We start from the raw sequence: 23,903 nt of genomic DNA on the forward strand, positions 1-23,903 counted from the left end.
AGGTCCTTGAGGTCCCTTCCAACCTGGGCCATTCTGTGACCTCGAACAGCATCTCTCCATTTCCCTCTCAGCTGAGCAAGTACTTGTGGAAGCTGCTCAGTGTTTGTCTGGGCTGAGGCTGGAGGAGGAGGATCCTAGCCCATCCCCTGCATTTTCTATACAGAACTACAGACTGGTTTGGGTTGGCAGGGACCTCAAAATCCACCCAGCCCAACAGACTGCCCAAAGCCCCATCCAGCCTGGCCTTGAGCACTGCCAGGGAAAGGGCATCCACAGCTTCTCAGGGCAGCATCTGCCACAGCCTCACCTACCTCATAGTAAAGAATTTCTTCCTTCTGTCCAATCTGAATCCAGCTTTCCCGTAGCCCCTGCAGGTACAGAAGATCCACAGCGAGTTCTGCCCGCAGCCTTCCCCAGGCTGACCGAGCCCAGCTCCCGGCTTCGTTCCATGCACACACACCGTATCCACGCTACTGCCCGGTCCCGGGGCCCACCTCCTCCCCACCCTCAGCACCCTCGCGTCCCTCCCTCTCTCCTTCCCTCCCGGCCGGAGGCGGAGCCGCTCCTGCGGGGGTCTCTCCGGGCTGCTCCGCGCTGCCCCGCTCCGCTCCTGCGACTGCCGCCGGCTCTCGCTGAGCCATGTATGCGGGGCGCAAGCGGAGGAAGCCGGCGGCCCGAACGTGAGTGCGGAGCGGGGTCAGCGATGGGAACGGGACTGGGAGCGGCATCGGGGATGGGAACAGGGCTGGGACGGGAGCGGGATCAGGGTGAGAGACAGGAGCGGGGCTGGGATGGAGGTCAGGGATGGGAGCGGCATCGGGATCAGGGATGGGAGCGGGGCTGGGTTCGGGATGAGGGATGGATGGTGCCGGTTCCGTGCCGGCTCCGCAGTAACGCGTGGCGGTGGCTGCGCCCCGCAGGCTGCGTGCTGCGGACAGCGGACGCTCCAACCCTTCCAAGCGGCACCGGGAGCGGCTGAACTGGGAGCTGGAGCGGCTGGCCGCGCTGCTGCCCTTTCCCGAGGAGGTGGCGGCCGGTCTGGACAAGCTGTCCATCCTGCGGCTCAGCGCCGCTTTCCTCCGCGCTAAGAGCTTCTTCCGCGGTGAGTGCCCGCAGCGGCTCGGGGCAAAGCGGGGTTCGGACGCGGCGGAATCAGAGCGATGTGCGGAGATGAAGTTGATTCTGTTTATGGGTTGCACTGAAGTAGAAAACTGACGCTTGGGCTGGAGGGCACGGCTGAGAGGAGGCACTGTGAGAGCGGCTTTTATAACGGACCTGAGAAATGCTCGGTGTTTGACAGTGAATAATTACCGCAGTGTGGTTAGAGTTTATTTGGGAGCCTTTTAAAACACACCACATTAAATACATTTTTGCGTTCTGCTGCTGTAGTTAATAGCCCATAGGAGGAGTGTTCGGGCAGCCCTGCGTTATCCTGGCCAAACAGCAGCAGCTATCTGTGACCTCACAAACAATATTTTTCCAACTCCAAATCACTGAATTAATTTTTTTTTTCTTTTTTTTTCCCATTCTCTTTTGAGCATGGTGGAACTGGCAGGCAGATGGAATGAAAAATTAATGGCCTCAGAGAGCAGTTGTTTGCTTGGCAGCTCTGGGTCGATTTGTTTGTTTGACCGTATCGCCCACAGCCTCCATGCTGCTTTGCCCTGCTAAGGAGCCATGCTGGGGCAGCCCATGCTGCTCCATACTGCCCACATCCACCTCCACAGTGTCCAATGTGGAGCCTCAGACCCATCGTGGGATGCTGCGGGCTGTGGGAGCACCGCTGCTCTCTCAGGGGTAGTGGTGTGTGGCGCAGTGCAGGCTCGCTGCTCTCCTGAAACATGGCTTGTAGGATTTATAGACCGAAAGGGTGGCTGGTGCTTCCTTAGAACAGTTCTGAAATGGCCGCTCTTGTTGTGAAGCACAGTGGCAGAGGTTGGGGTGTGTGGAGTTGTCCTCCTGTGTGGTGTGTTGGGGCTGGGATGCTGCGGCGCTCTGCTGGAGAAGGGAAGCAGGGACTGACCCTGGGGCCATGATGCTCCTGCCCTGAGCAGCCATCCCAGTGCCCTGCCTGCAGTCCAACTTCCCTGCAGCATTGGCAAGATGGGTACCTTGGTAAGAATAGTGAGAAACTGGGAAATCCCCCGCTTTGAGCTTCTCTTTCTTTACTTGCCTTTGTCATTCCATACAGTTTGAATTTGTCTTCCCAGCAGCTGAGCCACCAGTGTGCCTGAAGCTGTGGGACCAGCTCCCCTGCTTTAAGCCAGGTCACAGCATTTCATGTGTGAGAGGGGAAACCCCTATCCTTTTTGATGCAGATAGTGCCTGTGGATTCAGCTGAAGCTCTTCTGATGCTTAAAAAATAAATAAATAAAACTCCTGATTTAAGCAGTTTATCTAACAGGAGCTCTGAGCAAAGCAGCCTACAAAATTGAGTGATTTCAGAGAGTCTTCAGTCCCTTTTGATGTGAATGTGGAGTGATGCCACTCTAAGAAGCCGTGCGAGATGAAGCTCACCTTAGAGAAGCTTCTGCAGTGCTCCTCTTCAAAATACACAGTCTATTCCCTCCTCGACTTCTATTGTTGGTTTTCTGCTGGTTTACTGATAGCAGGCAGCCTGTCCCACAGGCAGATCAATCAGTGCACCAGCAGGTTTCTGCCAGCTGCCATTTCTCCAGCCCCCTTCTTAAATAATTCACTGCAAGCCAGGAATGCTGTCATCTCCAGGCTGTTGTTTCTCCCAACCTATTTGAAAATCAATTACTTTTAATTTTATTTGAGTATCTTGATCTTTACATAGATGCTTACCATCACGCTGCACTCATCCCTTCAGATCCATGTCCTGTTGCCAGGAATCACACCTGGGGCTTTGCGAACTTGCATGGTGTTTCTAGAGATGCAGACCCTTGGGGAAAGCCATCCAGCCCAGCCCTGCTTCATCCCACATCCTATCCAGGTGGTACTGCACTAAACCCAGCACCTCTGGCCAGGCCCAGGAGGGTGGGACGGAGCTGCAGTTGGCTGCCACCATCATATGCCAGACCCCAGCTTCACCTCAAGGACACCCGAGGGCCAGCACATGATGTGTCAGCTTAGCTTGGTGGTGCCTGGCTCCCCTAATCCCTCCCCATGGACCCAGCTCCCGAGGAGCCAAGCCCCTGGGTGCAGGCAAGTGGCCCATGTCAAGCCCTGGGACAAGAGGTTTATCCTGGAGGAGGCGTTGGGAGGGTCTGCAAAAGCTGCCCTTGGAAACAGCAGGAAGCACAGCTTTCTCTCTGCGTGTTACAATCAGGATGGAGTCTTTACCCTCTGTGTTGTAAGGGCCATGTTCCTAAGCCTGAAATGGTGCTTCCTTGTTTCCTGGAGCTTAGAGAACCATACAATGGGGTGGGTCAGAAAGGACCCCAAAGCCCACCCAGCCTGGCCTTGAACACTGCTAGGGATAGGGCATTCACAGCTCCTCTGGACAGCCTGTGCCAGCGCTCTGAGTAAAGAATTTTTTATATATTCACTCCAAACCTGCCCTCTTTCAGTTTAAAACCATTGCCCCTTGTCCTGCTACTGTTTGTGTGTCAAGGATTGTCATTACTTGAAGGACTGTGATTTATCAGCATTGCAAGGGTTAGAAGTTGCAAAAAGAAGTGACGGCCTGACACATCACTGTCCTCTTTGTCCTTGTTTAAACCTGTGCACGTGCTCTTCCTCTGAGACCCCTGTGCCTTCAGTGGTGCAACAGGGATGTGTAGATGAGGCCTCCTTGCTTTTAGATGTGCAATTAGATCTTTTAGCAGGGCATTCATTATTCACCACGCCTGGTCACAGAACTTGCTGTCTCTGCACCGTTCAGACAAGGGATAAATAATTAATCTATTTAATGAAATTTGTGCCAGTGGGGATCTGTGGTAGGTATTATAAGTAAAACTTTTGTATCCATTAAGAATAAGTGTGGCTTTTTGCCTTGTTTAAGTGATGCCAGCCAGGAGAGTGGGCATGAACTGTTGCTGCTCTTGAAGAGCCATGAGGTGGTTGAGTTCTCTTCTGCTTCTCCTGTATCAACCCCAGGGCTGGGTTTGGGACTGAGTCTTCTTGTTTTTAAGCTGTGACTGATGCAAAATCTTGTTCCCACTCGAAGGTTTTGCCTGCATGGAAGAAAGGGAAGGGGGCTGGGATATATCCTCTCAAAAATGTTAATACCAGCTTGCTGGTGCAGAGATTTCTCAGGTCTGCAAAGCCCCTGCAGGTTCAGGAGTTCAACAGTGAGGTGTCCCTTCAGCCTCCCATGAATCATTTCCCCAGGCTGAGCAAGTAGGAGGACCCCCAGCCCTCCCTCCTGGGCCCAAAGACCACTGCCTTCAGGTGGCAATCTGTTCTCACCTTCCTCAGGAGGCTGATGTGCAGTGTCCTGGCCAAGAGCAGAACATCTCTGGGGCTCTGGGGATGGTCTGGAAGGTCAGGAAAACCCTCATGGGGAATGTAGGATGGTGGCTGGGTTCAGTGGCAGGTGTTGGTACAATCTTCTGATTTTAACTGGTGTCTCCTCTGGCCCCATAGCTTAGGAGCAGCCCAGATGCCAATAGCGAAGTCTATATTTAGGTAGTGTCTGTGATTCAAGACCATTACTTGCAAGTTTTCTTTCTGCTGGCAAATATGAAACCATTAAACCAGACCTCAGCAACCCTTGACTCACTCTTTTATCCACCAAGGTTATATTTGTCTTGCGCCTCCAGCGTAGCCATCTGGAAGCTGACAGAGGAGGACAGAAGACCTTCAATAATTTATAGCCCCTGCATTTTACTCACAGAGATGAGAAGAGTCAATCCATTCTCCTTGCTGGGAGTTTCTGCTGTGCCTGCAATGCCCAGCTTGATCAGGCATAGCATGGTAACAAGGGCTCCTTGCAAGGAGTGGACAGAGGCATTGAACCCACCGGGACAAAGGACTTCGTGGCCATTACTAAATGATGAGGGAACTTCCAATTGATGAGCTCGCTAAACACGTGGATCTTTTTGCAGGATGGAGTGCAGGATCTCATAGTTATTCCACTGATCACAGAATCACAGAATGGCCAGGGTTGGAAGGGACCTCAAGGATCATAGATCTCCAACCCCCCTGCCACATGCAGGGCCACCAACCTCCACATTTAATACCAGACCAGGCTGCCCGGGGCCCCATCCACCTGGCCTTGAACACCTCCAGGGATGGGGCATCCACAGCCTCTCTGGGCAGCTGTTCCAGCAATGATGCCTACTTGTTTTAATGATCTCTGGCTTTAATTGCTCTTTACTTTGGGTTTGTTAAAGGTATGGAAATGAAAAGGAGAAAATGAGGATAAAAGAGGAATTCTGGAGTTATGGAAAGGCAGGGGAAATATCTTTGTTCTGGCTGCTTGTGGCAGTGAGTTGGAGGTGTTGCTGCAGCACTGATGTCCCTTCACTGTGCTTTGCTGCAGTTGCTCTGAAGAACCATGATGCTGAAGGCGCAGAGAGGGATGGAGACCATGAGAGCAGCCCAGCTCTGGGCACGGCAGCAGTACCGGAGGGCGAGCTGCTCCTGCAGGTCAGTGGTTCTCTATGGCCACCTCTCCCTGGCAGATGCCTTCAAGAACTTTTTCCTAGGGTCCTCTTTCCTCTGAGATTTGCCCAAAGGACAGGCTGTTCTGTTCTCAGTTGCAGGATATTTTGGTGAATGTTGTGATGAAGGGAGGATACTGTCTGCTGTCCCACTGGTGTAGTGGTTGGTCAGTACAGTGGTTACAAGACTTATTACGGTGATTTCACTCATAGTGGTTGTGTTTGAGCAGAGGTTTTATAACTCTTTGGATCCCTGGGGCAGAAAGGGAGTGTTGCTTCTCCTTTTCTTTTCCTATCCTTTCTGGAGAAAGTTGTTGATGGCCCTTAGGCTCAGATGAGGGTATGCACGTGCCTTTATACATGTGGTACATCGTAGCATCTCAGGAGCTATTTGAGAGGCTTCTGCTTGGAGGCACTGGGAGGTGACCCTCTGTCTCCAAATCAGGCACTGTGAATAGGAGGGGGTCACGCTCCAGCACCACGAGGTCCCACGAGGACATGGTCTCCCTGTTCCTCTCCACCCGGTTCCCAGCCTGGCTGGCATCTGGCACCTATCCAGAAGCTCACTCAGCAGTAATTATAATTACTGTCCTGCCTGCTTGCTGTGGAGCCAGGATCTTGGTGTCTGGGGAGAGAAATGCTGGTTAATCATGAAAATCTCGAGGGTTTTCCACTGTCAAAGCACAGAGCTGCGCTCAGCAGGATTGATGCCTTGTTCATCAGGCTCCTCCTCAGGTTGGATGCTGCCTTTGTAGAGGCACCAAGCAGGGTGTGAACAGCTCCATGTTAGCCTCATCCAGGGATGAGGGATGTGGCTGGGCTTTAGGACTGAGGACTGGGTGCAGCATCCTCGGGTGTGCAGCCATGCAGGTGCATACTGCCTCCAGTCTGCCTTTTTCCAGCATCATTGAGCAAGGATAGAGTGCTGCCAGACCTTGCTCACCAGCACCGTGAGGAGGCCATGCCTCCAGGGCTGCTCAAAGAGTTAAAAAGCGTTTGGCAGCACTAATTAACCTCTGCAGCAGATTCCCACACACTGAGGTCAACCCAGTAAATAGAGAGAGCATTTGTGCCTGGGATAAAGGGAAGGAGAGGGGGGAGAAACACGGACCTGGACAATGAAATGGGAATTGGCAGCAACAATAGCCAGACTTGGCTGAGACAACGCGCTAGACTCTAATTGATCCTGATGTCTGTGGATGGCCAAGTGGGGGAAGTGGGACAGGGCTGGCTGCCCTGCCTGCAACCAGGTTTTGGGATCCAGGAGGACCTGGTGTCCTTAGGGACAGGTGGCTGGGTGATGGTATCAGTTCCGTGATAGCACTGACTTCTGGATGCTAACGCTATCCAGGATAGCAACTGCACGGTCAAAGTTGTGAGGCAGCTTCTCTGCACCTTGTGATCCTTACAGATCTCCAGGGGCAAGGGACACTGGCCCCGGTCCCTCCTCCTGCCAGCCCTGAGGCTGCTGTCTCAGAGAGAACACCCAAATTACCACCCAAATGTGTTAAGCTGGTAGGAATGAGCCCTTCTTGGGGAGGACAGAGGCTCCTTTGGCTGTTGGTTTTGCAGTCCTGCAGCTCCAGGAGAGGACAGAAGGGCCACTGAACTGTAAAGTATGCATAAATGAATAAATATTTAAAAATACAAATTAACTTTGGCATTAACAACACCAAAGTTTGGTCCTGCCGCTGTCACGCAGTACTGCTGTCACTCCCAAGGGGTGATTCCATGTAAGCAGAGTGGGCAGAGCCCATGTGGGCATAGCAGTCCTTGGCACCTGGGGAACATGGGAGGGATGTGAAAGCAGCAGACACTGCCAGCACACTGGGACATGCAGCGTGTTTGTTTCTCACTGCACATCCTCTATCTTCATTCCCCCAGCTGCCAGGATCCTTCCTGGTCTGTAGAAAGGATGGGAACTACGCAGGCAGAGCCACAGAGGCAGACACAGGTCAAATTTAATGCGGCCAATGTGAAATGCCACTTTGATTCTCTGTTGTCAGAAAGGCACTTTTCCACCAGGATTCCAGAATGGATGAGTTCCTTAATGTATCTGGTTTCATTCTGCAAGTCATTCTGAGATTTGTACTTGCTCTTTGCATAAGATGTGGATAAATGTCTAAATCTGAATCTGAGCTGCTAGGATAGGGTGATGTGGGTAGAACTCAGCTGCTGACCTGCTCTCTCTCCTAGGCACTCAATGGCTTCGTGCTGGTGGTGACGTCAGAAGGGCTGATCTTTTACTCCTCACACACCATCCAGGACTACCTGGGATTTCATCAGGTTCATGGGACACCCCTGAATTGCAGTGATGGGTTTGCAGGGAGGGTTTTTCCTTGGTGGTGGAGAGTAGCCCTGAGGTTCCCTGCAGGGAGAGAGCCCTGTGGGTTTGCAAGGCCATGTGAGGGCTTCACATACAGGGAAGAAGGCAAGGAGAAGTCTGTGGCTGCTAGGTGGTCTGGCCCTGCTACCTGACCGCATCTCTTCTTTCTGCAGGCTCAAAAATCATCCCAGCGGGAGCAGGAGTAAGACCTACAATAGGGGAAGCCTTTTACTCTCCCTATGGGTTCAGTGGCTTGGGAATTTGAGATGTGAAGTGCCTCTCCTGTACCGAGCTCAAAGCAGAGGGAGTGAAGTGTCTAAAAAGTGCTGTGCTTTTTGTGCCCTAACCCAGTCCAACATCAGTTCTGGGGGGGAGTGTCCAACCCCATTCACTAGAGGCATAGCTGAGCACAGGGAGACGTGGTGGGATACGGCCAACAGCAGGGGCTGGGGCAGGCCACGCAGCTCACTCAGTTGTTTTTTTCTCTAGACAGATGTTATGCACCAGAGCATCTTCAAGCTGATCCACGCTGAGGACCACCAGGAATTCAGGCGCAACCTCCACTGGGCCCACAACCCACCCCAGACTCCTGAGGGTGAGCCCTCTCCTGAAGGTACGTGTAGGCACGAGATGCTCCATTCCCCACAGGCACTAGGGAAACAGCTCCCAGCGGCGTGGAGTTTGCATCCTTGTGGCCACAGATATATCCAAAACACAAAGCTGGGGACCACCACCCTTTGCTGAGGACTAGGACCACCAGCCTTTAGCTGCTCCCTCAATCCCTCTTTCCTACAGGGAGGAAGAGTCTCAGCTTTCCTGCTGTTGCCTACAAGCCTGATCAACTGCCCTTGGAAAACTCTTCCTTTCTGGAAAGGAGCTTTGTGTGCAGGTTTCGCTGCCTCCTGGATAATTCCTCTGGCTTCCTGGTGAGTGCAGGTCTGTGCTGCAGGCTCTGTAGCAGGCTCATGCTAAGGGGCCCATGCTGCTGATGGAGCGCGAAAGTTGACATCGAAAGGGTTGAAACTCTTTTCTGCCTGTCTTAAGAAGTGGATTTTTCTGCGTTTTTGTTTTTTTGTGTGTGTGTTTGTGTTTGGTCTGCACCTCTTCCTGTGGATTTTATTCCTGTCCTCTCAATGGCACTGAACCTTGAACAGATGTTCTGGTTGTCCATCTTTTCTAAACAATGCTTCTGGGTGGGGTTGAGGTGCAGCTCATGTAGAACAAAGAGCAGCTTATGCATGATGTGATGCGTTGACGCAACTGCAGCACGTGCTTGGTCTTGCAGCTGCTGTATAACGTGGCTCTGGATTATCAGTGATGAGCTGCTGCTGTGGGGAGACCAGCATAGCATTCTTTTAAGCTTCCCTCTGCACCCACAGGGAACAAGGAGGCCACAAGGAGCAATACTCCTGGACCTGTGGTGTTACCCTGGCCTGGGCAGTGTCAGACCCACATAGGATGTGTGTACCTCCTTTGTATGGAGGTTCACTGCTCCTGCTGGGCAGCCTCTTTCCTGTGGGGCTTGGTTCTTTGCATCAACTCTGCAGCAAGATGGCTTGTTTCCCATGGAGCTCTCCTCCCTCTCTTTCCCCTCCACTCAGCAATGTGTGTGACACTGGCTTTATCTTCTCTTTAAGGCTTTAAACCTTCAAGGCAGGCTGAGATTCCTTCATGGGCAGAACAAAAGGTCTGAAGATGGGTCTGCGCTGCCCCCACAGCTCGCTCTTTTTGCTATCTCCACCCCCCTGCAGCCCCCATCCATCCTGGAAATCAGAACCAAGAACATGATCTTCAGGACAAAGCACAAGCTGGACTTCACTCCCTTGGCATGTGATGCCAAGTAGGTGGCAGAGATGATCTGTGGGGTGATGCTGTATGCCTCCACTGTGCTGGTTTGTGCTGAGCCTGGGTGATGTCCCACCTGGACCTGCCACTGAGCTGGGTGCATTCTCCTGTAGGGGGAAGATTGTTTTGGGCTACACCGAGGCAGAGCTGCGGATGTGTGGCACTGGCTACCAGTTCATCCATGCTGCTGACATGCTTTACTGTGCCGAGAACCACATCAGAAGTAAGAGTCCTTTTCCCTGTTCCCTTTATGCTCACCTTTGAGGCCAAATCTCCTTTGGTAGCCATGTTGAGCCGGGCAGCTCTTTGTCCATAAGAGGCTTTGCTTTATGCCTTGCTGCGATGCTCTTGGTAGCGAGTAGGGAGGTGCATCTAGCCAGGGAGGTGTGTTCCCTGCACATGGAGCCAGCCAGGGCATCCTTCTGTTGTGACTCTATCTGCTTATCCCTGCTGGCAACAGCAGCATTGCTTAAGGCAGCCCTGCCTCAGGTGATGTGCTGATGGGCACCAGCATCTGTGCTTCCTCCGGGCAGTGATGAAGACAGGTGAGAGCGGCCTGACAGTCTTCCGCCTGCTAACAAAGGACAAGCACTGGAAGTGGGTGCAGGCCAATGCACGGCTTGTCTACAAGAACAGCAAGCCTGAGTACATCATCGTCACGCAGAGACCCCTTGTGTGAGTGCATCTGTTTGTACATAAGCACCCCTGTGTATGCATGCATCAGTGCACATGGGCTGGTCATAGCAAAGGGGCCTGGGATGACATAAATTGCAATTCTGCATTGCAGAAGCAGTTTGCAGCAGGTGCTTGTACACATACAAACAGCAGTCTCCTCTTCCTCCCCTGCAGAGATGAAGAAGGAGGAGAGCACCTTCGGAAACGATCCATGCATCTTCCCTTCACCTTTGCTACAGGAGAAGCACTCTTATACCAAAGTGCTTTCCCTCTCCCAGGCTTCTCTGATGCTTTCCAGAGTAAAGGGAAAATCAGCAGGTCCAAGAAAAGCTCACACAGCAATGGAGGATGCTCCCAGAAGGACAGCATTGCCCCTGGTTCTCTGCTGAGTGCTGTACTGCAGCAGGACAAGGAAGCATATGCCCCCCAGCCAGCTCCTTCACCCAACCACACCTTCAGCAGCAGTTTCTTGGCCCACCTTGAGGACACATCCTCACTGGGTGCAGGACAGGCCTGGAGCACAAGCACTGCTCCAGTTTCCTCAAGGAAGGACAGCCTCAAAGAGGAGTGGGTGGATTTGCAGCAGGAGGACCCTCTCTTGGCCACCTTGAACTCATTGACAATTAACAGTGATGAGAGCTGCTCCAACAACGAGCTCTTCAGTGCACTGGAGAGCCTGGGGCTGAACGCTGAAGACCTGGAGCTCCTGCTACTGGATGAGAAAATGGTGATGGTCAATACAGACCCTGATCACACTCTGTCCCTGAGTGACTTCCTCACCAACAACAAGATCCTGTCCTACATCCACACCACGCTGGGGAATAAGTACAAGGAAGACCTGCAGGCTTGTCCTCTGCCAGACATGACCTCGAGCCCAGTGGGATGCTCTGCTGCATGCCTCGCAGAGGACAAGGACTTGCAGTACCCATCCCAGCAAACACAGCAGTCTGATATTGTCCCAGGCCAAGCTGCTGCTCTGCTATGGGAGCACCCTCTCTATGATGCACTGGCACAGCAGTCCCTGCTGCCATCAAAGCCAACGGAGGCCGAGCTGCCTGCAGGCCTGCAGAGTAGAGCCGCTGGGGAGGAGGGCTGGCTCCACTTCCTCCAGCTCTCTCAGGTCACTCCGTGGACTGTAGCTCCCAGCTCACACCTGGGAGCCCCGCTGGAGGCTTGGCAGCTGGAGAGTGACTTCCCAGCTGTGCATCCCACCCAAGACGTTCTCCAGACCTTTTCCCTGCCCAGCCCGGGCCGAGGGCATGCGGCAGCACCAAGCCAGCCGAAACACAAAGCTGGCCGGAGCTTGCTGATGAACAGGCTTTGTGCCCACCATCATTCCTCTGCTCCTCGCTTCCTCCCCACCAGCAGCAGCAGCCCCTGGCAGGACTACGTCTCCCCTCTCCTGACATCCTCAGCTCAGCCTGATTTCTATGGCATCAGCCAAGACTTGATCTCCCAGCATCAGGACTACTTGGGTCCAGTGCCTGGGCCTGCCGTGCCAGCACAAGGCTCTAATCTGAATGGATTATGCAGCATGGATGCTGTAGACAGTGAGAGGTCCCAGGAGGAGATGGTTCCATACTCCGGGCTTTTCCCATCTTCCTCATACCAGCTTATTCCAGAGACACATCCAAACTCTATTCCCTCCATGTACCCTTTCCTGAGCTCATCTGTAGAGCACTTTGGAAGCACTGGCAGTGTGCTGGAGGCTCCAGCAAACTCCTATGGATTGTACACCTCCATGCTGAGCCAGGAGAGCAGCCACAAGGTGAAGGTTTCTCTTTGCATTTGAGCTCAGTATTTTCTGTGCTGGGATTTCCTGGGGGGCCTTAGCACAGGGAAGGCATGCACTGCCTGTTCAATAGGCAGGAATCACCTTGCTCTGCCAGTATGTGGTCAGAAAGAAGGACTTCAGGGGCTTTTCTTTGCACCAAGCATTGCAGAATGGAAGGTCAGAATGTGGATTTTTCCCTTTAGACCTTGGCTGTCTGGGGTATGGTTTCCATATGCTTTGTTCCTTCTATAGGCATATTCCAGCCATGCGATGTTAAGCTTCGGTGGGTGGCCCATATGAGATGAAGATCTGCTGTTTTACAGTACAGAGAGTGTTGTCTAAATGCTTCTCAAACTCCAGCAGGTTTGGTGCCATGACCACTGCCCTGTTTCAAATGCAGAGCGGGAGCCTGTAATTTACAGATAAGGTTAATGAGTGAACTGTAGGGCTGCTGTACATGGTCAGCTCCGCAAAGGTTGCTTATGAAGTCAAATTGGTGTCCACTGGGGAGTATGGATGTACTTGCACTGCTTTCAACCTCTTGTCGATGAATTGGAGGGCCAATGAGAGGTGAGCTGGGGAAAGGTGTGCAACATGTATTGGGATTGCTGCTGAGCCCCTGCACTGCCAGGGGAAGCAATGCAGGAGCTTCCCCTCCCAGCAGCTTCCTCTGGGCACCCAGCCCATCAGTGTAGGTAAAATCCTACAATATACCTCACCACCCTCTTTCCTCTCTCTTCTCCTAGCCTGACAGCAGCTGTGTTTTGCCTGGCTCTCACACGGGACTCCCTACAGACAGCCCTGCTCCCCCCTGCAAGCTGCATCCCCATGCAGAAGTGCTGCCGGATCACCCCCACGCTTTCAGTGGTGACTTCTATCTCTAGGAGAACAAGATCAGACTGGGCAAAGTGGGATTATTCACTGGGGAAGGAGCTGCCCTCCAGCTGCAGACAACAGACCTTCCCTCTGCCATGTGCCATGTGCCATGTGCCATGTGTCTTTGCTCTTGGTGATTTGGCTGGGATGGTTTTTGTGTTTTATCAACTTTGCACCATCCTGCCTTGGCAGAGGCTGCACATGCTGGTCCCCTGGAGATGTCCCTGGTTTGGACAGGGAAGTGACAGCCATGGCATAGCAGTTTTCTCCAGGGCACTGCGAGGAAGGTCAGCTGGCCTGTGTAGCATTGTCCTTATCTTGCATCATCTGAGAGCTGTCACTCTGGTCATTTGGAGGACCTCCAATTTGGAACACCTTGCTCCCTTGCTGTCTCTCATCCCAGCCTTCTTGCTCCTACTTCCCCACTGGGAACTCTGCCCGTGTTGTCTATGTACCTTAATGAGAGTCAAATCTGAAATGTTCTGGCTTTAAGTGGCATTCAGAGACTAGCTATTGCCCTAGAAAGAGAAAAAATTTCTCTCCAACAGTGACCAGGTAGCTGCATTGGAAGATGTGGTGTTCATGTGGCAAATCCTCAGGGAGTGTGCTCTACTCTACACTAGCCTTTGCAGTTCTGCCATGAACTAAGTGCATTTCTGGTGCAGATTGCTGGGCTCCTGAAATCCAGGCTGCTTCTGTGGCTCTCACTTGGCCACCATGGCTCAGTTCTCTCTGACAGCATCAGGCTGGCTGGGTCTGATCCTCTCTGCCTGCTCTTTCTCAAGTATTGGGAGCAGGATGGCAGATAAGCCATAACTTGTATCTGTGCCTAAAAAGATCACAGGTAAATAGTGGAGCTGTCTAATCTAAGGAGACTTCAGATTTAGTGCACAAAAAAAATTTTTTTGCTAAGATAAATAAAATAGTGTAACGATTCTTAATTTTACATATGGTATGGTGATATTTTCCCACTGAGTAGAAATGCAGCCTATCCGTACATATAGAGCATGAGTTGACAGGTATATTTTTATGCCACTCCAGGGGAGAGAAAAAAAATCTCTTTGTTTCCCAAAGCACTGAAGTAGCATCTGTGGAATGGGACAAACAGATTATTTGTAAGATCAGAAATATGACGACCCTTTAAGAAACCTGACAAAACATCATCCCTCTTCCTACATGTCCAGCTTTGGTTCTGTGTTAACTTTCAATACTTCTTCTTTCAATAAATGGTTTTGGACCTCAGCCGTTGGCATCTCTCTTGCTGGTTGTGTGTCTGTCTCAAGAAGCATGATTGTTTTTGTATTAATGGTACAGCTCCAGCTGGGGTCCCAGAGCTGGCCTGGCGCATTGCAAGTAGGTGTTATAAGGCCAAGGAGACAAGCAGCAGCTGGCGTGAGGCTGGGAATGAAAAACAATTTTGAAGTGGACTTCAAAACTCGATGGAGAAGGGTGAGCACGTGGTTTTGGACTTGCAATGTGTGGGACCAGGGCCTGTGACATGGCCATGCCATCAAGCTGTGCACATGGGATGTTGTCCCACGAGGTGTTTCTACAAGGTCTGCTAAGCAAAAGCCATCATCTCAACAGCAGGAGGTGCCCTGCAGCCCCTCTGCTTCCCACCACAAATTCTCCAGGGAGGCCAGCACATTCATAATTCATTCCCAGCCTCACGCCAGCTGCTGCTTGTCTCCTTGGCCTTATAACACCTACTTGCAATGCGCCAGGCCAGCTCTGGGACCCCAGCTGGAGCTGTACCAAAGGAGAAGATGCTGTCTGGTATCTGAGCATCCACAGCCTGCCCTGAGCTGTAGAAAAGAGCATCAGGTGGGTGAGCTTTGCTTGGTGGGTTGCTTTCACCCTGAAAAGCTGATGAGGATGCTTGTGGGCTTGGCTCTGCCTGGAGAAGGGGAAGATGAGCCGTAGTGACTCATGGCTCCAGATCTCCTCAAGTGTTCAGCTGGCCCTGCTCCATCAGTACCATGGGACTGAAGGTCCTGCTGAAAGTCCAGTTTAACACTTCGAACTTCATGCAGGCAGGAGAGGAGGAAAACAAAGGAGATTTTGTTTTGTAATCTGCCTCTTTCTCCTCATGCCACAGCAAATGCAGCAAGAGGAGCCCATTGCCACATGCAGCCCCTGGTCCCATGGTGATATTCCCATATCCCATGCTGGCAGGTGTCTCCCAGGGCCCCAAAGCACTGGGTAAACATTTCTATAAAAGTGAGCTTGGTGTTTGCCCACACCATCTATGTGCACATCCATTATACACTGGGATGTGGGCAGTAGAGCAGAAAGCTTTCTTACAGTTTGCACATTAAATAGAGATGAAGGCTGGCATGGGAATGCACCATTCATCGCGCCTGGCCCATGTCCTCCCTGCTGCCTTATTATTTTTATTACTTATTTTATTATTTCTGGATATAGGAAAGTCCAATTTGGATGGGCTGAAAGTTTTTGTGCTCTTTATGATAATTGTGTGTGCCACCAAAATAATCTGCCAGCTAATGAGAAATGTTTCTATAGGAAATGTTTTCAGATCCCCTGATTAATTATTTCAGACTGAGATGTACTTGAATTTTCTTGATGGATTTTAGAAATCAAGCTACAGACAAAACACCACACTGTGTTTACCCCTCAGTGAAACGTTTTAGGAACATGAATAGGAACTTATGCAAAAAGAGGCTTTTCCTCCTTCTCCAGTGGCAGGAAGAGTTTATCAATCTGACCCTGGGGCTCATAGATTAGATGCTGTCCTTCAGGTATTTACTTGCAGCTAATTTGGGACTTGTTCTCCCAAGCAGTCTGTATGCTCACCAGCAGCAGTACTGGATGCTGTTCTTCCCATTGCTGGCAGAAAAAAGAGCGTGGTGTGGTGGAACTGGGCAGCCCCTGGGGCTCTCCAGCAGCACCCACAGAGAGAAGGAGGAGGACAGTAGACTGAGCTCAGCACTCTTTTCCTGGAGAATTTTGCAGTGAAAGTGGCTTTGAAGAAAGGGGGAAAGGAAGCCAAGCAAGGCCAGCTGGGAAAAGAAAGGGGCAATCGTTGTATGTGCTGGCTGTGCACCTGTGGAGATAATCTAGCATCACTAAAGCAACTCAGGTGAAGGGCATTTGGTGACTTTCTGGTTGCTTCTGGCTAGTGTCCTGGAAATCCACAGGAAAGGTGCTCAGATCTGAGACCTTCTGCATACCTCAGCAGTGATTACTGCTCCTTTGGCAATATTTCTGTTCTGTCATTAGGTCTGGAGTTAATTACAAACCTCTAGTGGGGTTTCATGCTTGCAGATTGTATCTACTGAGCACCCTAGCAACTTTCTTGAAGCGTGGTTTGATGGTGGGATCAACTTTGCTGTTTTCTCAGTGTGTTCCTCAAGCAGCAAGACCAGTTTGAATCAGCTGCAGTGGCTCTGATCCTACAGGGACTTGGATCTTTACGCCTCTTGTCCTGTTGCAGTTGGATCACACTTTGATTTAGTGGGTTCTCAGAGCTGGGTCAGGAAGTTCTTGCTGGCATTCGGCTTTCTTCTTTGTTTCCAGAATGAAAAAAACAACACTTGGCTGTTATGTTGTTGTTGTGTTTTTTTGTTTTTTTTGGTTTTTTTTTTTTCTGAGAGAAAAGATGGAAAGAAATTAGATCAAAGCAATCTTAGCTTTTCTAGCCAAGTTGCTTAGGCAAGTCTTTACATCCCTTGAAATACATTAAGCGTGGCTTCAGGGGCTATTGTGGATACTCAGCACTGTAAAAATGCAGATTTCAGGGAAAGCCTTATGCATTGTGACAATTTAAAGTATCCCTGAAGGGCATTCGCTCAGGCAGAAGCACATTTTATTTGAAGCAAATTATGAACGAGACAGGAGAACAATTTTATTTTATTTTATTTCTACTGGAGATGGACACTGGATCAATTAAGCAGAGCAGAAGCCATAGAGCAGCTCAGTTTGCAAAAGGGCAAAACACAGAGGAGGTGGCTGCATCCTGCCTGGCTCCCAGGCCATTCTTCTCCTCTCTGGCAGGTGGAGTGGAGGAACAAGGCTGCAAAATACCAGGATGCTGTGGTTTGGGGCATCCTGCCACGCACACGGAGACTTGCTGACTGAAGTGTGGTGATGGCACCCATCCATGGGCACTGGGGCATCCCCTTGGCTCTGCTCTTCTTGGGGATCCTGGCTCTCTGGGCTGCAGAGCTCAGGAGCTTTGCATGTCTGGGTGACAAGAATGCTGCTGTTCAGCCAGGGACAGCTTGAACTGACCAAATGCATTGGAAATGCATTTATGTATGAATAAAGATATACATGTATGCCATTCTAAGGAGAGAAGACCATATGGTTTCGGCATGCAGTAGTTCATCTTGTAGTGTCTGTGTGTATATATATGTATTTATTATCTTTGTCTGTACCCACCCAGAAATATGCAACAGCTGAGATTTTTCTGTTTAAATATAGCTTTACAAATTCTTTGGACATGAATACCAGCAAAAGAAGTTGTTCTTCCCTTGATAGAGACCTTTCCTTGGTGGCATACCTGTTAGAACTACCAATGTAATTCTTATTTATTTAATCTTGCTTTTACATCTGTGCTTAGAAATTTCCACAGCATGGTCTGAGAACTGCAAAACTAGGTCATAAGTCCAACTGGACCTCATAGCCCACTCCACCTGAGTGTCAAATCCCAAATTTTGGAATTTAATGGGATATACAGGCCTGCCAGAAGGTGGAACCTCCAGTAATGTGGAATAATGACTCTGCTGCCATTACTGGTTGTGTTTGGTCAGGACAGTTTAAAATCAGCAATAGGTGAATCTAGCACTAACTGCAAGAGCAAGCACTGGTTGCTGCTGGGCATTCAATGGTGGTGAAACAAAAAGGGTGGTGGTGGTGAGGGAGTAAAGCAGCACAACCTGCTGCCTCTCAGCCCTGGCTCCAGCTCTGGGGACCCTCTGTCCTGCTGCCCCTGCAGCACCAGGTGGTCCTTGACCCACAGCCCTGCCCCGTGCACTGAATCCACTGGCAGTGCATTTTCCAGCTGCTCCCAACCATGTGCAGGCAAAGGACCTGAGTCTTGCCAAGGTATGGTGGACACATGCCTTGTCTCTGTGCAGTGGATACCACTTGCAATCTCTGCTGCTCTGCAGGCCACTTTAGTAACATCCATAGTTGCTGCCAAGTCCCTGAGAAAGATGCAGCTGAGGAACCTGGCACAGACACGGCAGACACAGGATGCCAGTGAGTGCCTGTAAGACAGCCTCGAGCCCAGTTACCCACTCCAGTGGCTCCATCCCAAGGTCACTACAAGTGTCCTCAGGTCTGCTCCATCACCGTCCCAATAGACACAGAGCAGACCCACACCAGCCCTGTGCCCCCACATGCAGCCTCGGGTCAGCCCCGTTCCCCTCTGAGCAAACTCGATGAAGCTCTGTGGCCACCTTGCCAGATGGGAGCAGCTCCGTACCCCACTGCAGGAATACCTACCACACTTCCTTCCTTGTGTGCTGTCACAGTTTTGCCCGTCCTTGGCTGACATGCTCCTTGCAGGGCTGCTTTCCCCTGCCAGGAGCCAGTGTGTGCCTCTGCCACACGATGGCAAGCCAAGACTGTGCAACAGCACCAGAAGCAGGGCTGGAGCAGCAGGGCTGGGAGGGAAAGGCAATGCTGGACACAGGCTCAGCTGGGAGATGAGTGGCTGGGGAGCAGCTGTGCAGGAGGAACCTGGGGGTGCTGGTGACAGCAGCTCAGAGCAGCCTGCCTTGGTAACCATGAGGATGAACTGTATCTTGGGGTATATCTGCATCAGCACAGCTAGATGCTCAAAAGAGGGGATTCTCCCACTGTATTTAGTTTCACTTTGACTATTATGTGCAGTTCTGGGCTAAACAACATAAAAAGGATGTGAAGTTGCTGAATGGGTTGGGTGCCCTGGTAAGTAGGACACTGAGAATGCTGAGTTACTGAATGCCTTCTTTGTTTTACTGATAAGACTGGTCCTTAGGAACCCTAGAGCCTGGAGGTAAAGGAGTAGGAGAAAAGAAGATTACCAGGAGTAGTCAACACAGAGTCACCAAGGGGAAATCATGCTTGACCTATCTGGTCACCATCTACCATGTCATGACTGGGTAAGTAGATGGGGAGAGAAGAATGGATGTTGTATACCTTGACTTCAGCAAGCCGTTTGACACTGTCTCCCATAATATCCTCATAGGTAAGCTTAGTAAGTGTGGGAAGATGAGCGGACAATGGGATGAATGGAAAATTGGCAGACTGGAAGAGCTCGGAGGGTTGTGATCAATGACACAGAGTCTAACTGGAGGCCTGCAACTAGTGGTGCTCCCCAGGGCTTGGTGTTGGATTCAGTCTTGCTTAGTATCTTCATCAGTGACTTGGATGAAGGGAGAGAGTCCCCCCTCAGCAAGTTTGCTGATGATAAGAAGCTGGGAAGAGAAGCTGACACACCTGAAGGCTGTGCTACCATTCAACGAGACCTGAACAAGCTGGAGAGTTGAGTTTACAAAGAGCATGGCCAGCAGGTCAAAGGAAGTGATACTGCCCCTCTGCTGTGCCATGGTGAGGCCACATTTAGAATACTGTGTCCAGTTCTGGGCTCCCCAGTTCAAGACAGACAGGGAACAGCTGGAAAGAATCCAACAGTGGGCCACAAAGATGGTTGGGGCCTGGAGCACCTCCTGGATGAGGACAGGCTGTGGAAGCTGGGGCTGTCCAGCCTGGAGAAGACTGAGGAGGGATCTTATCAACACTTACAAATATCTAAAGGGAGGGAGTCAAGTGGATGAAGCCAGGCTGTTTTCTGTGGTGCCCACCAAAAGGACAAGGGGCAATGGGCACAAACTGGAAAACAGAAACCATCTGATATTCCAACAGCAGATGAGCCCCCATTGGAGAAGGGCTGACTGGCTGTCAGCTGCTTTCACACACATCTCACTGCAGAATGTATCCTGGTTCCTGGCCTCTTCTTCAGCTCCCAGTTTGCTACTGCAGGAATAATGCCACTGAAGGGTGACCTGTCCCCACTGGGAAGAGGCCACAGTGTCCATCACACCTCCTGCCCAATAAATGTGTGGCCAGCTGGCCACCATCCAGAGTCACATCCATAATCATACCTTCATCAGAGATCAGGCCACAGCGTGGCCTGGGCTGAGCTGAAGAAGCACATTGCCCATGGATGGGGTGATCCCCAGTAAGGCTGTGCATGGCCATCGAGACCCATTAGTGTCCTCAGGAATCCAACAGTTCAAACAGCTCAAAGTTTGAGCAGGGGGCCCTGGGCCACTCTCTGTGCCAGAAGGAATCAGCTTTGGATGGAGCTACTTATCATGATGGGCTTGAGGGAGCTGCATGGTGATGGTGCCTATTCCCATTTGTGATCGTGGCTGATGACTCACAGCCATCCCACAAGTTTGTGGCTGTTTGATGTGGTCAATCTCCAAGCTCAGGAAGGACCTGGTACCACATTTGCAGAGACACCCACTCCATCAAAGCCCTGAGCAGCTCCAACACTTGGTGTCTTGGCTTCAGTAAAATCCCAAGTGCATTTGAGTCACCAAGCCTTGGGTGGCCAAGGATGCTGGGCTTTCAAGAGCCCCTTTCAAAGGGCCACATCCCATTAAGATGCTCTTTTGCCTTCACAGCAGATGGGCAGAAGAAGAAACCCAACTTTCCTACGATGAATCATCACCAGAGGAATGATGCAGATGGTTGTCAGCTGTGTTGCTGAGGTGATGTGCCAAAAAGCCAACTTCAGGGGTTGGGAGCCAGGCAGGGCTGGCTGTGCTTTCACCAGGGATGAGGTGTTGGGACAGGGAAGTCATGAACCCAGAACACAGTGTGGGTAAGCAGCCTCATTCCTGCAGCTAGTAGCATGCTCCTGCAGGGGAGGAAGTTGCAGGTACTGAGAAAAGCAGTTTCAGCTGCAGCTGGTTTTGCCACGCAGGGGATGTTTGTTATCTGCACCTGGAGGGCATGCTCCTGCAGCTTGCCAGACTTGGCTGTTCTCCACAAGGTGGAGCCAGGGTGGACAGCTGTCAGCAGGTGGAGGGAGGTATTCCACAGAGCATGGCCACCGTTCGGTGCTTACCATACTTCAGAGAGGTGTATGACAAGGTTCTAAAAACTCTAGAGAACCCAGGGTGAAATATGTGCCTCTCCATGCAGCAAGGGCTAGGAATGGGCTTTTATTGGAAAGCATAACATCTTGTCTGAGCATGAGAAGCCAGGAGATGGAGTTTTGAGAAGCCTCTTCAAACTCAAGAAGCTCAAGGGAAAACCAATTACAGGACCAGGAATTCCCCAGCCCCATTTAGTCTGCACACTGGAGAGACCTACAGCCCACCAGCCAGCAGTGGCAGACACGGCTTGAGAGAGGGCAGGGAAGCCCCTTCTTCCCTGTCCCCACTAGCCACAAGGGCACAGTGAACCTTCAGAGGCCAAGCCTGCACCTTGTTTCTCTGCTGAGGAAAGGAGGGTTAGGAAGGGTGGTGGGGAAAACAGAATTTGGCAGCTCACTCTCTTTGGAAAGGGTCCGGCTGCCTCAGGAGAAATTCTTGACATAGTTTTGTTGTAAAGAAAGTGCTGATCTGTTCAGGGGTGTTTGCTGAGCAAGTGAAGACGAGCCAGAGGCAGCTCACAAGTGCTGGGAGAAAATGGACTGTCTTTTCTGCTCTGGGGGTGGGCAGCAGTTCAGGCCCTTTGGGGAAGCGGTGCCCTGTGACAGTTGTTTGCATGCCATCAGCAACTGCAGTAGGATGCGTGATGCTTGCTGCCCTTGCCTGCTGCCAGGAGAATGCTCAGATCCCAGTAGGGAAGTCAGTGGTACCACTCCATGTAGTGTAGTGAGTGACAAAGTGTGACTTGTGGGCTGTGTCCTGGCTGCTTGGCACCTTTTGAGATCCACAGGACAAAGAAGGTAACGATAAAACCTTTTAATGCAATAAATGGTGTTATTCCTCCAGAAATGGTCTGGGAATTGCCAGGGGAAGATGTCCTCCCAAACCAGCTCCCACACAGCACTTGGGACACAGCTCTGGGACAGCTGGGAAACCACTTGGTTTTAATTTTGTGGTAAAGAAGAGCAGGCAGAAGAAATCCATCATGAGGCTATTCAATATCAAGGCGAGAGGCTGTGTAAGAATATGTGTCAAAAAAAGAAAAGAGGCCCATCCCAGATTTCCCAACACTGTGGTCCACAAAGCCAGAGGCCTCCACACTGCCAAGGGGCTGAAGGAAAATGCTGTACACAGAGCCATAGTGCAATATGTACCAAAGAGCAAATAGGCCATGAAGACCTCACGCAGCAGCTGGGAAAGAACAGGGAGCACAGAGCCAGGGTTGGTACTGGAGAGCAGAAGGTTCATCAAAGGGAAAGCAAACTGGGAAAAACAAAGCTGGTCACATACAAGAGGAAGAGCAAGATGGTTATGAACAGGCTGGAGGAGCACCACCAGTAGCACCCACCAGGCCAGAAAGGGATGGGAAATGCTGATGGTTAGTAGTAGTGTGGCCAGGATGGTCCCACAGCACCAGCCATCACAAGATTCTCTGTGGGGAGTGAGGCATTTCCTCTTCCCAGGGAGGAAACGGTTCCTATTTTGAGACTTGCTGGAGCAAGGATTTCAATTTCTTTTTTTTTTTTTTTTTTTTTTTTTGTATTTCTGAGGCTGAGTTGATCATTTCAGGGGAGCTGCCACATGTATTTTGGAAGGCACAAAGACAGCAGCACTGCCAGGGCCCCGGGTTGTGGGGCTGTCTGCTCTTGCTGTTACCTGCACAGAAGGAAAATTTAGCTGTGGCTCTGCTCCCAGCAAAGGGGCTGTGAACACCATGCACTGTCTCCAGCTCTCTGCTGGTTGCTCTGCCAGGCACTGCTGTGCACTGTGACCCATATGTCCTCCCACCACATGCCACTGTGCTAACAGCAGCTTGTTAGCATCAAATCCAGCAAGCCAACAGTGCTGTTCATGGGCATCTCCCAAACTGCAGCATGGGCTCAGTGCTCTCATTTTGCATAGTCCCACGTTCAAGGCTCTCCCCCTGCTCAATCAAGCACCTGTCTGTCAATGAAGGAAGCAGGAGGAACGTGCTCTTGTGTTAAAAATAAACTGTTTTTAAAGAGGTCTGTGGAAGGGCTGGGAAAGGGTAGCAGGTCTGATGCTGGGTTGTGGTCTTTGAGGTAGAAGAGACCTGTTCACTGACTGGCTGGCCATGCATTTCCTTCTCACTTGCCAATCCTGCAGGTCCTATCCACCTCCACATCCCATCCCAGCAGCAAGCTCCAGGAATGCACAGGGACAGAAATACCTACTTGGGTCTGCTCCCAGCCTTCATCTGACGATGGTGTCATGGGACGTGGTGCTGACATCTCTGCATCCCCTCACCCACCAACTCTGGGGGTATGTGGCCCTCCATCTTTCCCCTTCCTGCTCCCTTGTCCCTCACCTGAGCCCCTCCAATATGCTCTTTCCCATCCAATAGCTCCATGCCCCAAATCCTCATAGGGGCTCCTCTGTGGGCTGCCCCCAGCTGCAAGGCACCTCTCTAAGACTGGGGACCAGACCCACATGTTGTACGAGGATGTGCTTGCACCAAGGCTTTGCACAGCTGTGAAACTCTGCCCTCCCCAGCTCCCCCTGGCATCACACAAGCACAGCAGGAAGGCAGACAAGTGCCATTTCCCACACCCAGCTGAGAGGCGGAGAGACCTAAGGGTGAGCCATGGATGAGGCATGCAAGAAGCATCTGCCTCGGCCCAGTTCCCATGAAATGCTTTTCTGTGTGCTTCAGCTGATGTGTGCACAAGCACTGGTTTCCCCGTTGAGTGGATGAATCACGG

The 23,903-nt window shown here is 51.3% G+C and overlaps 1 protein-coding gene across 4 annotated transcripts; it reads left to right on the forward strand.

The window, feature by feature from the left end:
* Positions 1 to 38: 38 nt before the first annotated feature.
* LOC100545429 (aryl hydrocarbon receptor-like) lies at positions 39 to 14,392 on the forward strand. Of its 4 annotated transcripts, XR_014884315.1 has the most exons (12): positions 39 to 680; positions 921 to 1,102; positions 5,450 to 5,556; positions 7,767 to 7,856; positions 8,386 to 8,509; positions 8,692 to 8,822; positions 9,534 to 9,736; positions 9,855 to 9,964; positions 10,275 to 10,416; positions 10,591 to 12,184; positions 12,551 to 12,760; positions 12,937 to 13,075. XR_014884315.1 is itself a non-coding variant. In XM_085227822.1 (11 exons), the coding sequence occupies exons 1-11, from the start codon at positions 640 to 642 to the stop codon at positions 13,072 to 13,074; spliced, it is 2,862 nt and encodes a 953-aa protein (XP_085083948.1). In that variant the 5' UTR covers positions 39 to 639; the 3' UTR covers positions 13,075 to 14,392. The 4 variants fall into 4 exon arrangements, 3 of the variants coding, with proteins under 3 accessions (XP_085083948.1, XP_085083949.1, XP_085083950.1); XM_085227822.1 differs by lacking the exon at positions 12,551 to 12,760 and having other exon boundaries at positions 12,937 to 14,392; XM_085227823.1 differs by having other exon boundaries at positions 12,551 to 13,068.
* The last annotated feature ends 9,511 nt before the right edge of the window (positions 14,393 to 23,903 follow it).

This window comes from Meleagris gallopavo, chromosome 7 (assembly GCF_905368555.1).
Source record: "Meleagris gallopavo chromosome 7, MGAL_WU_HG_1.1, whole genome shotgun sequence".
NCBI classification, from domain to species: Eukaryota; Metazoa; Chordata; class Aves; order Galliformes; family Phasianidae; genus Meleagris; species Meleagris gallopavo.

What these genes read in the sequence shown, in the direction of transcription:
- LOC100545429 (XM_085227822.1), top strand. Translation starts at nt 640, where the DNA reads ATGTATGCGGGGCGCAAGCGGAGGAAGCCGGCGGCCCGAAC. An exon ending in CCCTTGGCATGTGATGCCAA is followed by an intron (nt 9,737 to 9,854) that starts GTAGGTGGCAGA and finishes ATTCTCCTGTAG; the next exon opens with GGGGAAGATTGTTTTGGGCT. An exon ending in GCCAGGAGAGCAGCCACAAG is followed by an intron (nt 12,185 to 12,936) that starts GTGAAGGTTTCT and finishes CTCTTCTCCTAG; the next exon opens with CCTGACAGCAGCTGTGTTTT.